The sequence below is a fragment of the Cenococcum geophilum genome (genome assembly GCF_001692895.1).
Source record: "Cenococcum geophilum 1.58 unplaced genomic scaffold K441scaffold_14, whole genome shotgun sequence".
Classification (NCBI taxonomy): domain Eukaryota; kingdom Fungi; phylum Ascomycota; class Dothideomycetes; order Gloniales; family Gloniaceae; genus Cenococcum; species Cenococcum geophilum.
In genome coordinates, this window is record NW_027137572.1 from 1,454,910 (window position 1) to 1,466,125 (window position 11,216).

The 11,216-nt window shown below is 44.2% G+C and overlaps 1 protein-coding gene across 1 annotated transcript; it reads right to left on the minus strand.

Moving 5' to 3' along the window:
* Positions 1–7,600: 7,600 nt before the first annotated feature.
* Positions 7,601–11,216, minus strand: K441DRAFT_553169 (putative kinesin; the record flags this gene model as incomplete). The annotated part of the gene is made up of 4 exons (XM_067643177.1): positions 7,601–7,946; positions 8,587–8,669; positions 9,505–10,903; positions 10,954–11,216. The coding sequence occupies 4 exons, from the start codon at positions 11,214–11,216 to the stop codon at positions 7,601–7,603; spliced, it is 2,091 nt and encodes a 696-aa protein (XP_067505715.1).

Sequence of the window (11,216 nt, forward strand, 5' to 3'; positions counted from 1 at the left end):
CCTTTACTAGGCTCTAACCCCTAGTGGACCTATCTTAGAGAAAGGATCAACACCTTATTAACGACACTGTCTGTATAGCCTAAAAGGACAGAGGCGCGTATCAGTTTATCTAGGCAGGGGCAGGCTGTAAGGATAGGCTTATAGAGCAAATCAGGTACACACGGGCAGGAACTAGTTTGGCTAGCTGGCTACTATAAAAGCGTACTGCGTGGAAAACCGTGGCAAGGAACTAGGCAAGCAGTTTGGGTAAACTTGCTATATATATAACTCTTATAGCTCTGCAATATATATATATATCCTAGCCGGCCCAGAATAAAGCTACTAATGCGGCCTACTAGACGGGATAAGCTTAAGAGGATGGCGGCCGCTATCTTAGGGACAGACACACGGCCAATGGACTTATCTAAAGCGCAGTATAAGAGAAGTAGAAGGGCTAGGGTATAAGAGGCGTTTGAGGAGCGGTGGAAAAGGGAATAGGAAAAGTACTAGAGTACGCTCACCCACTATATAACGGCCTAGGCCGAGCCATGGAACAAGAAAGTCTTTAAACGCCACGCAAAGCTTATAAAGGTAGAGAGTATAATTAATACGCTGCTTAGAACTAAGCATATAGGGCTTAACAGATACCTTTACTACTAAAAAGTACTAGGGCACCCAACCCCGGCCTGCCCATGCGGCCATAGCCAACAATTAATAATGCACGTAGTGGTGTTCTGCCCTAGACACGCTACTAGCCAGGCGGAAATATATTACTGTGCTAGAACATCCTTATATAAAGAGCTCCTAACTAAGCTAAAGGCTACTAAGGTAGTTGCGGACTGGTTTATGCAGATAAACCTCTTACTACACCTTTTATTTGCTAGAGAGCTGGCTAGGGTAAAGAGAGGAGGCTAGGAAGTACTTTAAGAGGCGGAGGATAAATACTGCAGGGATAGCAAAATATGGCAGAATTTTATAGATAGCAACCTGGCAGAAGTTGGCAGAACTCTAGCAACCTGGCAAAATTTGGCAGAACTTATTAACCTGGCAGAATTTAGCAGAATTTGGCAACCTAATAGAAGTTAGTAGAATTTTAGCAACCTAATAGAATTTAGCAGAGTTTTAGCAACCTAATAGAATTTAGTAGAGTCTTAGCAACCTAACAGAATTTGGCAGAATCTTAGCAACCTAGCAGAATCTAATAACCTGATAGAAGTTGGTAGAACTTTAGTAACCTAGCAGAATTTAATAGAATCTGGTAACCTGGCAGAATTTGGTAGAGGTTAATATCCTAACAAAACTTAATAAAACTTGGTAAGGTATAGAGCTGCGTATATTAACGCAGATGCAAATAACGGAACCTTCTATACCACTACTAGCCTTATAGGCTACCGGCCTATGCCCTACCTAGATAACCGGAGCAGCCAGGAACGGAACCTAGGCCCTAGCTATACACCCCACCAGATAGACCCAGGAGTACGCATTAAGATGGCTTTTCTATAGCGCCTTAAAGAGACGTCTACTCGTGCTTGGCAGTCACTAACTAGAAGAGAGGCTATATAGGCCGCATAATAAGCCATATAGGCCGTATAACAAAAGAAGGAGAGGTTTTATCTGGCCCTAGCGGTACGGTTCCCCTCTTATACATATATATATATATATACCTATATAGACCCGCTGCATAGACCCTAACGGGAGCCGCAACAGCGTAATTGAATATTATAACATAACATATAAAGACCTCATTATCCCTCCTATATATATTAAAGTGGAATACTATAGCGCTAATTGCCGTAATATCTACTATAGGGGGGTTGTATAATAATAGGGGTGTATAGAACCTTAGGGGCTTCCGGGGTAAAGGCGTTGTTATTACTCCTTTTAGCTCCTATCGCATCTTTTAGAGGTTATCTCTTATGTCCTATTAGTATGTTCTCTTCTATATTAGTTAAATCTACGTAATTTAGATATCGTCTATATTGCCATCTATCCCGCTACTATATATAGAGTCTTCGTTAACTATAGCGCTCTAGGGGAGTATCTTTATTAGTATAAAAGAGTTCCTTCTAGCCTTATAACGGGCGTCTTCTTAGGTAAAGGCTAGGTTGCGGTCCCTAATATCCTACTAATAGGTAGGTTTAGCCCTCGCGGCTAGTGTCTTATAGTTAGTTCGGATTTCCCTAATAAAGAAAGGTAATTTCGGTCTATCCTCTGGCTAGATAAATTGTCTTTATTATATATTTAACTAAATATTAAAATAGGATATCTATTTTTGGCTAAGGATTATATTATAGGACCCTAGGTCTAGGATATAAAAGGGGATACTATATTAGCATTATCCGTTAAGAGCGATATATAACTTTAAGACGTAGGTAACCGGCTTACCGGCCTAACCATTATAACCTTTTACTTAAACAGGCTTCTCTAGTCTAGTGGCTTTTATATTTAGAAACTTAGCAACATTATTTATATAGGCAGTATTTATAAAGGTAAAACTATTTGCTTTAGTATTAATAAGGGCGGTTATATTAACACTATATCTATTTTAAGATACTATACATAGAACCGTAAAGTGTTTTCCACCCATTAACTAACTTAAATTAATTTCTTTAAGATTAATAGGGTACCTTAGGGGGGAGTCTTTCCCTAGGATTCCTCTTTTCCCAACTTATTGGACTTCTCTCCTTCCTTTATCTCCTTAATATTGCCTATATCCTTTAGCTCTGGGCAAGATAAGGCAAAGTGACCTTCCTTATTATAGTTATAACAAGTGACCGTAGTAGGGTTAATTGGGGTATGGCAGCGATTGCTAGTTAAGGGCGTAGTACATAGCGGGTCGAGCGAGGCTCGCGGATGTGTAGTAATAACCGCCTTTAGAGCAGGGACCGCTGTAACTTATCTTCCTACTCTAGCTTCTATAGGTGTAGTTAATGGGTTCTAGGGTCGCTTCTACTAATTAGGATAAGCATTAATTTGCTTTAGTTCTAAATCTAACAATAGGCAATAAGCCGCGAGTTTTTTATAGTTTAGTAGGTCGTTTAAGGTTACTATAATCTTCTCTTACAGCCTAATTATTAGTTTATTGTATAGGTCTAATTAGTAATTTTTAAGAGGGATTTAGCCTTCTCCTGTAAGGTATAGGAATTAAGTCTAGAATTTAGTAAAGGGTTGGTTTAGTTTTATTATTAGGCGATTATAGTTATACCAGGCATCTCGTACTTTATTTAGGTTAACGTAAATAATAGCTAGGTGCTATATTATCTTATTAATAGATATAAATTAAATAGGGGAATTATCCTTAAACTTAGCTTAAAGGTGCTATTAGGCGTCCCTAGTAGTTTAACTAAAGAGGTAGAGCATTTTAGCTTCTTTAGAAAGGAAATAGTTATAGTTAACACGGAGCTTTTCTTATACTTAAATCCTCTAATTTTTAAAGGTAGGGTTTATCCCGTTAGATAGTGGTAGGGGGTTAAGGAGCTTAATAGACTTTAATTACTTTATTATTGTATCTATACTCCCTAGTATATTATACTTAATAAAGTAAATAGGTCGGCTAGGGCTTTAAGAAGGGGAAACTAGGCTATTTTATAGGGCCGCGAGGCTTTCTAGGATCTTTTATAGAGTCTCTTATATATTTTTTACCTCTAGATAATTAGCTTTTTAGTTAGCTATAAAGGCACAAATCTGCTCGCGTATATCTATAACGTTATTATTATCTTTAATTTCTAATCCTAATTAGATCTTAGGTTCCTCTTAAATAGAGGCAGCTCTCTTAAATAAGCTAGCTTTAGGTACTATTATTAGCTTCCTAAGGTTTATTAGTATTATATACTTCGGTTTTAATTCTAGGGGTATAGGTCCAGTCCTATTTGGCTTATAAGATAGGATATTATCTAGGCCTTCCCAGGCAATATAGGGTTATTTTAGTATTTAAGTATAGCGCGTTAACGCGTTATTGCAGATAAAGTTTCTTTTAGGGTAGGATATTATTAAGGCCTTCCCAGGCAATATAGGGTGAGCTTAGTATAATATTACGGCTTATATAAATGCCTCTAAACCAAAGCTTGTAGAATGCTATATTACAAAGATACTAAGCTAAGAAGAAGAGGAGAGGTATGTATAGGAGGTAGAGGCGTAACATATACGCGTTATAACGCTAAGTCCTTAGCCGAACCCCTAACTAGGCTCCCTATCTAGGTTACCCGTTATAGTACTATAATATAAAAGAAGGGAAAAAAAGACTATTCTCTCCTAGGTAGCTACAGACTAATTACTCTTAAAAATACGCTAGTAAAAGTCCTAAAAAAGTACGTAGCTAATATTATATCTAAGGTAGTAGAGGAGTATAGGCTACTCCTCTAGAACTAAATAGGAGTAAGGCGTAAGTAATCTATACTATTAGCGGTAAAACTACTTAGCTTCTATGTATAGATAGCGTAGTAAACGCGCTATAGGTGTGTAGTGTTAATGCTAAGCCTAGACCTAGTAGGGGTATTTAATAATGTCTTATATAAAAGGCTTCTATATATCCTAAAAAGAAAGGGCTTTTTAAAGTGGCTTATAGACGTTATATAAAGCTTTCTAATAGTATATAAGACCTATATTAAGTTTATAAAATATAAGAGCAACTAAATCTAGACGCAGATAGGTATCCTCTAAGGGTCTCCCCTATTGCTAATCCTATTTCTCTTCTTTATATTAGAGCTCCTAGAGGAATTCTAAAGCCCTAATAACAGCACGCTAGGATTTGGCTTTATAGATAACATAAACCTTATCACCTAGGGGGACTCTATAGTAGAGAACTGTTAACAGTTAGAGACCGCTTATAACTACTACACAGCATAGGTAAACTAATACGGCGCGACGTTTGCCTTAGAAAAATATTAGCTTATACACTTTATAAGGCGATGGCGCTACGCCATTATAGACCTTACGTCTACCGTACGCATCGCCGGCTACGAGACAGCTCCCTAGAAAACCAGTATGCGGGTCCTAGGGATTTAGGTAGACCCTAAGCTCCAGTAGAAAGAATAGGTTAAAAAGGCTGCAAGTAAGGGCTTAGCAGCCTTTAAAGCGATGTTAAGGATTACTACGTCTATATAGGGCCCATTAATGCGCCGCTTACGCCTCCTATATACGGCCACAGTTTAACTAGCAATGCTATATGGCGCCTAAGTATGGGGAGTATAGGATAACGGCGGAACGCTAGCGAAAAGCCTAATTAAACCGCTACGGAAGGTCTAAAATAGGTGTCTCTATAGGATTATAGGGGCATATTAGCAAACACTAATAGCTATAATAAAGAAGGAAGTAGCTATCCCCCTAATACAGCTCTATATAGAAATGACAGCCCTCTAAAAAGCTGCTAAGACGGCTCCTAATAGGGTAGAAAAGGAATTAGTAGAGGTACTTAATAGTATCTAGAAAACACTAGTAAAGCGCTAGTAAAAAATAAGACGGCTATTAGTACTACTAGAAGCGCTTAAAGACCGCGTAAGGGACTATAAGAATAAGATATAGGGCTTCCTTATATACTAGAGGGACTATATAGAGCGGGAAGCTATAATAAATCCCTATAGGCGTAGCTAGCGGAACGCCAGCAGAATGTAGATAGAGCGCCGCCAATATATAGGAGGTCACTAGCACCACTAGTAGGCAACCACCCTTATTATAAAATGGGTTGACCTAAAATAGCGCTAATAGTAGTAGGCGAAGGCTAAAGACCGTATAGAAACTATATAGAGGACCTTATAGGGTAAACCTATAATACTACTATATAAAGACCTAATAAAAGCAAAGGCTATAGTACTGTTTCTTCTTTATATAGAGGTAATAAGGCTTAATACATAGCTTATATCTATTAGAGTACTAGCAATTCTACTACAGTGTAAATACGGCTAGATAAGATAGATAGTTTACTATATATTACTCTAATGTCTACGCTACTAAAGGGTAGACTTTATAGTAAAATGCGCGTCTAAACACCTTTAGGATATCTTAAGTAATAAAAAAAGCGCCTAAGCGGCCGTAAAATAGCTAGTATAGTTAGGTGCCTTAACCCAGTTCTAGGCTATAAAGGTAATAGATATAGAGAATATAAGTAGATACTAGCCCTTCTAAAGCTTAGAGGACTAGTAGAAGAATATAGGTAAAAGAATAAGGGAAAAAGGGTGTAACGGCTTGTATAAATGCTTTTAAACCAAAGCTTGTAGAATGCTATCTTACAAAGATACTAAGCTAAAGAAAAGGAAAAGGGGTCGCTAGGACCGATATAAACAAATATGTAGGGTAAGCCGCCAAGGCGCTAGCTTTAGGCGGGCCAATCGCAGGTCGGCAGAATATGGCAGAATTTGGCAGGTAACGTGCAATAGCGCCGTTACAAAGGGGTAGAGTGAGATCGTCCGCAATGCGCGGTTAGTCGGCTTAAGATGCAGACCTTTAGATAGGTAGAAGGCGAGCCGCCAGCGCCCCGATATCGGAACGCTGTCGTCTTTCTAGCGCGGCCCACGACCGGGTTTTCTCTAAGTTAGAGTTTTTCCTATAGAAGGTATTAGCCTGCGTGGACCCACTAGGGGGACCGGGACGGGCGGTAAATTGAATTTATTATTATATAGCTCTCGCTAAGAACAAGACGTTATGTAAAGAAGAGAAAGGAATAACAAGAGAATTATATCATTAAATAGTTAGGGGCTTGGTGGTCGATGCGTGCGTATATACACACGCGGTCTTTAACAGACTTTAGTAATTCGATTGATCTAGTAAAATTCGGTTAAAGCGTCGGAATTTATCTATTAAGTGTTTCACCGAGACATTCCTACTATAACTGGGCTAGTCCTATTATATCTATAATAGTACCTATATAGTTTTTATTTAAATAGGCCGCCGCTATTTTAAAGCCTATATTCTTAGCGGTACCTTTACTAACTAGCTATAGGTTATCCTATAAATTAAGCTATCTTCTATAAAAAGCGAGCTACTATTTATTATTAATTAACGGCAGTTTCCTATCTATTTATCTTTTATAATAACCGTAAATAAGTTATAGGGTTAGTCTTTTAACTTTATAGGCGTTAATTTACGGATGCTAGTTTTTATACATAGCTAGCTTTATATTATACTATCTTAGGTTACTACTATAAATAGTATTTTAGTATTACTTCCCTTAAATTAAATAGAAACGGACAATATTATATATCTAGAAGTTTTACTTTTATAATATAGTAGTAGTAGTAGTAGTGGTAGCAATAGTAGTAGTAGCGGGAGTAGAAGTAGGAGTAGGAGCAGAAGTAGGAGCGGTAGCAGTAGCGGCAGTAGTAGCGGCAGCAGTAGCGGTGGTGGTAGTAATAGTGGTAATAGTAGTGCTAGTACTATTGCTTAAAAAAGAAGATAATGACGATAATATAAATAGCTATTATTAATATACATTACGTAATTAATTATATAAATCTATATTACGCGATTATTATACAGGGGCTACTTAAGTTAAAATAGCGAAAGGCCACCTGAGTCGAGATAGCGAGACGCCACCTCGCGTAGCGAGGTGGTAGATTGGATTTCCTCCTAGTCTCTCTTAGAGACACCCTACCTACCTCTCGGCACATAATATATAAATAAGGGCCATCTAACCGCCAATATCCACTTTCTCTAGCCGCCACTTATTTAGAATTGAAAGCGATGACATCGTGTATGGATGCTGAGGGCCAAGAACCTGTTTCCGTAGCTGGAAGCATTCTTCCATTAATGAAACAGCCTTATCGTCATGACCTTGGCCCTTTAATATAAATGCGAGATTGCCCATGCTGGTCAACGTGTCTGGATGCTCCTCTCCGAGCACCCTTGAGCATATTTCCAGTTCTTTTGCTTGTAGGTTTTCCGCCTCCTTCCACCGCCCCTGATTCCGGTGCGTCGACGCCAGGTTGGCCATGCTGGTCAGCGTGTCTGGATGCTCCTCTCCGAGCACCCTCTTTCTCGTCTCCATCACTTGCACCTCCAGCTCTTCCGCCTTCTTCCACCGCCCCTGATTCCGGTACGTCGACGCCAGGTTATCCATGATGGTTAGCGTGTCTGGATGCTCCTCTCCGAGCACCCTCGAACTCGTCCTCTCTATTACTTGCACCTCTAGCTCTTCCGCCCTCCTTCCACCGCCCCTGATTCCGGTACGTCGACGCTAGGTTGGCCATGCTGGTCAGCGTGTCTGGATGCTCCTCTCCGAGTACCCTCTTTCTCGTCTCCATCACTTGCACCTCCAGCTCTTCCGCCTTCTTCCACCGCCCCTGATTCCGGTACGTCGACGCCAGGTTAGCCATGATGGTTAGCGTGTCTGGATGCTCCTCTCCGAGCACCCTCGAACTCGTCTCCATTACTTGCACCTCTAGCTCTTCCGCCTCCTTCCACCGCCCCTGATTCCGGTACGTCGACGCTAGGTTGGCCATGCTGGTCAGCGTGGAAGGATAGATGCTCCTCTCCGAGCACCCTCTTTCTCGTCTCCATTACTTGCACCTCTAGCTCTTCCGCCTCCTTCCACCGCCCCTGATTCCGGTACGTCGACGCTAGGTTGGCCATGCTGGTCAGTGTGTCCTGGATGCTCCTCTCCGAGCACCCTCGAACTCGTCTTCATCACTTGCACCTCCAGCTCTTCCGCCTCCTTCCACCGCCCCTGATTCCGGTACGTCGACGCCAGGTTGGCCATGCTGGCCAGCGTGTCTAGATGCTCCTCTCCGAGCACCCTCGAAACTCGTCTTTCATCACTTGCCACCTCCAGCTCTTCCGCCTCCTTCCACCGCCCCCTGATTCCGGTGCGTCGACCGCTAGGTTGGCCCATGCTGGTCAGCGTGGAAGGATGCTCCTCTCCGAGCACCCTTGAACTCGTCTCTATTACTTGCACCTCCAGCTCTTCCGCCCTCCTTCCACCGCCCCCCTGATTCCACAATGTCGACGCCAGGTTTGGCCATGCAGGTTAGCGTGGAAAGGATGCTCCTCTCCGAGCACCCTTGAACTCGTCTCCATTACTTGCACCTCCAGCTTTTCCGCCTCCTCCTTCCACCGCCCCTGATTCCGGTACGTCGACGCCAGGCTGGCCATGCTGGTCAGCGTGTCTGGATGCTCCTCTCCGGAGCACCCTCGAACTCGTCTCCATTACTTGCCACCTCCAGCTCTTCCCGCCTCCTTCCACCGCCCCTGATTCCGGTACGTCGACCGCCAGGTTGGCCATGCTGGTCAGCGTGTCTGGGATGCTCCTCTCCGAGCACCCTCCTTTCTCGTCTCCATCACTTGCACCTCCAGCTCTTCCGCCTTCTTCCACCGGCCCCTGATTCCGGTACGTCGACGCCAGGTTAGCCATGATGGTTAGCGGTGTCTGGATGCTCCTCTCCGAGCACCCTCGAACTCGTCTCCATTACTTGCACCTCTAGCTCTTCCGCCTCCTTCCACCGCCCCCTGATTCCGGTATGTCGACGCTAGGTTGGCCATGCTGGTCAGCGTGTCTGGATGCTCCTCTCCGAGTACCCTCTTTCTCGTCTCCATCACTTGCACCTCCAGCTCTTCCGCCTCCTTCCACTGCCCCCTAAGGTCTCTTACCAGCCCTACCATCGCCATACTGCTTAACGTCTCCGCGCTCTCTGTCCCAAGCAACTCTCTCCTAACCTTCATCGACCGCATCGACATCTTCTCTGCCTCACCTGCGCTTCCTCTTTGCCACGCGTACCATGCTGCGTTGTACAGGAGCAGAGCCCACTTCTTAAGTGATTCGTCACTCTCCGGTTTCTGTGCTAGCGCCGACGTTGCGTGCGGCAGCAGCGCTTGGCACTTTCTCCAGTTCTCATACTGTCCTGTCGGGAACTCTGCACAGAGGTTGGCGATAAACTGCTGCCTCCACCGTTCGAGTTGCCCCTGACTTTCGAGCCACTTCCGGGTGGCTAGCTGTACTAGGCTGTGCATCTCAAATTTAGCCACATCAGTGGTAATGGAGATGAAGCAATAGTCTCGTAACGCAGAAATGTCATCTTCAAACCCGTCGTTGACGCTGGCTTCTAAGACGCTACCCTCCTCATCGCTCTCTTCATCATTCTTGCCGTCCGTCCCTGACCTCTCATCCCTCTTCCCTGTGCCGCCCTGGTCCCGAAGTAGGACTTCCGGAATCCCCTGCCGGTCGAAAAAGCTCATGAGTGACAGTAAATCAGCAGCCGACCGTCTAGTACTTCGTATATAATTGAACGATATCTGCCATGTTATAATAATAGAGTTCTTAGCCTCCTCGTCTCTACGAAGATGTCCCGCTTCGTGGTTTAGTAGACTTGTCTTTTTCTTGTCGCTCTTCTGGAACTCTTTCAGGTACTGCCGCACTGAACATCGCGGTGCTTGTTTCCGGATGTACGCCGCCGCCTGCACGAGAGCGAGCGGCATGTACTCCAGCGCCGCCGCTAGCTCAGCAATGCCGCCCTTGTTGACCTCGTTTCCCAGCTTCTTTTCAAGAAGAGCTTGTGCACCTGCATCGTGCATCGGCTCGATTTGTATGATATCGCTCTCCTCCACAAGCCGCGATGCCGCCTGCTTTGTCCGACTGGTCACAAGGACCGAGCCGTACCTACTTGGAGGTAGATACCTCGACAGGTGCTGCCCGAGAGCGCCGTCTCCGCCACCCGCCTGCGTCTTCCGGCCATCGCTTGGTGGAGAAAGAACGGTAGCACTGTCGGCGTTGTCGAGGACCAGCAACCACTTTCCGTGCCTCTCGTCACGGAGCCAGTCGTGGACAAGCTTGAACACATCCGCTTGCGGGTCTTTCCGGCCAGCAAGCTTGACTTGATCCGCGATGTCTCGGTAGCTTTGCTCAAGGCGGGCGGCGTTGCTCGCGTGCACCCAGAACACCCACGTCCCTGGCGACCGTTCTGCGGTGCGATAGCAGTGCTCGATAGCAAGCTGCGACTTCCTGTGCTTAGCGTCAGGTCTAAGCACTCAACCAGGATGCCTTTGGCTTACCCCACACCGCCCAGGCCCACCAGCAATATCCGAGATGCTGGCACGGATAGCTTCTCGCGTATCTGGTCGAGCAATGCTCCGCGGTCGACGAAGTCAGGGTCGCGGCGGAAGGGGATGTTGCAGGAAGCGGCTGGAGCTGATTCCCCATATTCTAAGGGCAGCGTAGGTGGCAACGCAGGCAACTCACCTTTCAGAGACTCTTTGATCTCTTTACGAAGCCGAATTAACGCCTTTTTATGGCCTTCCCCGTATATAAGCGGCAT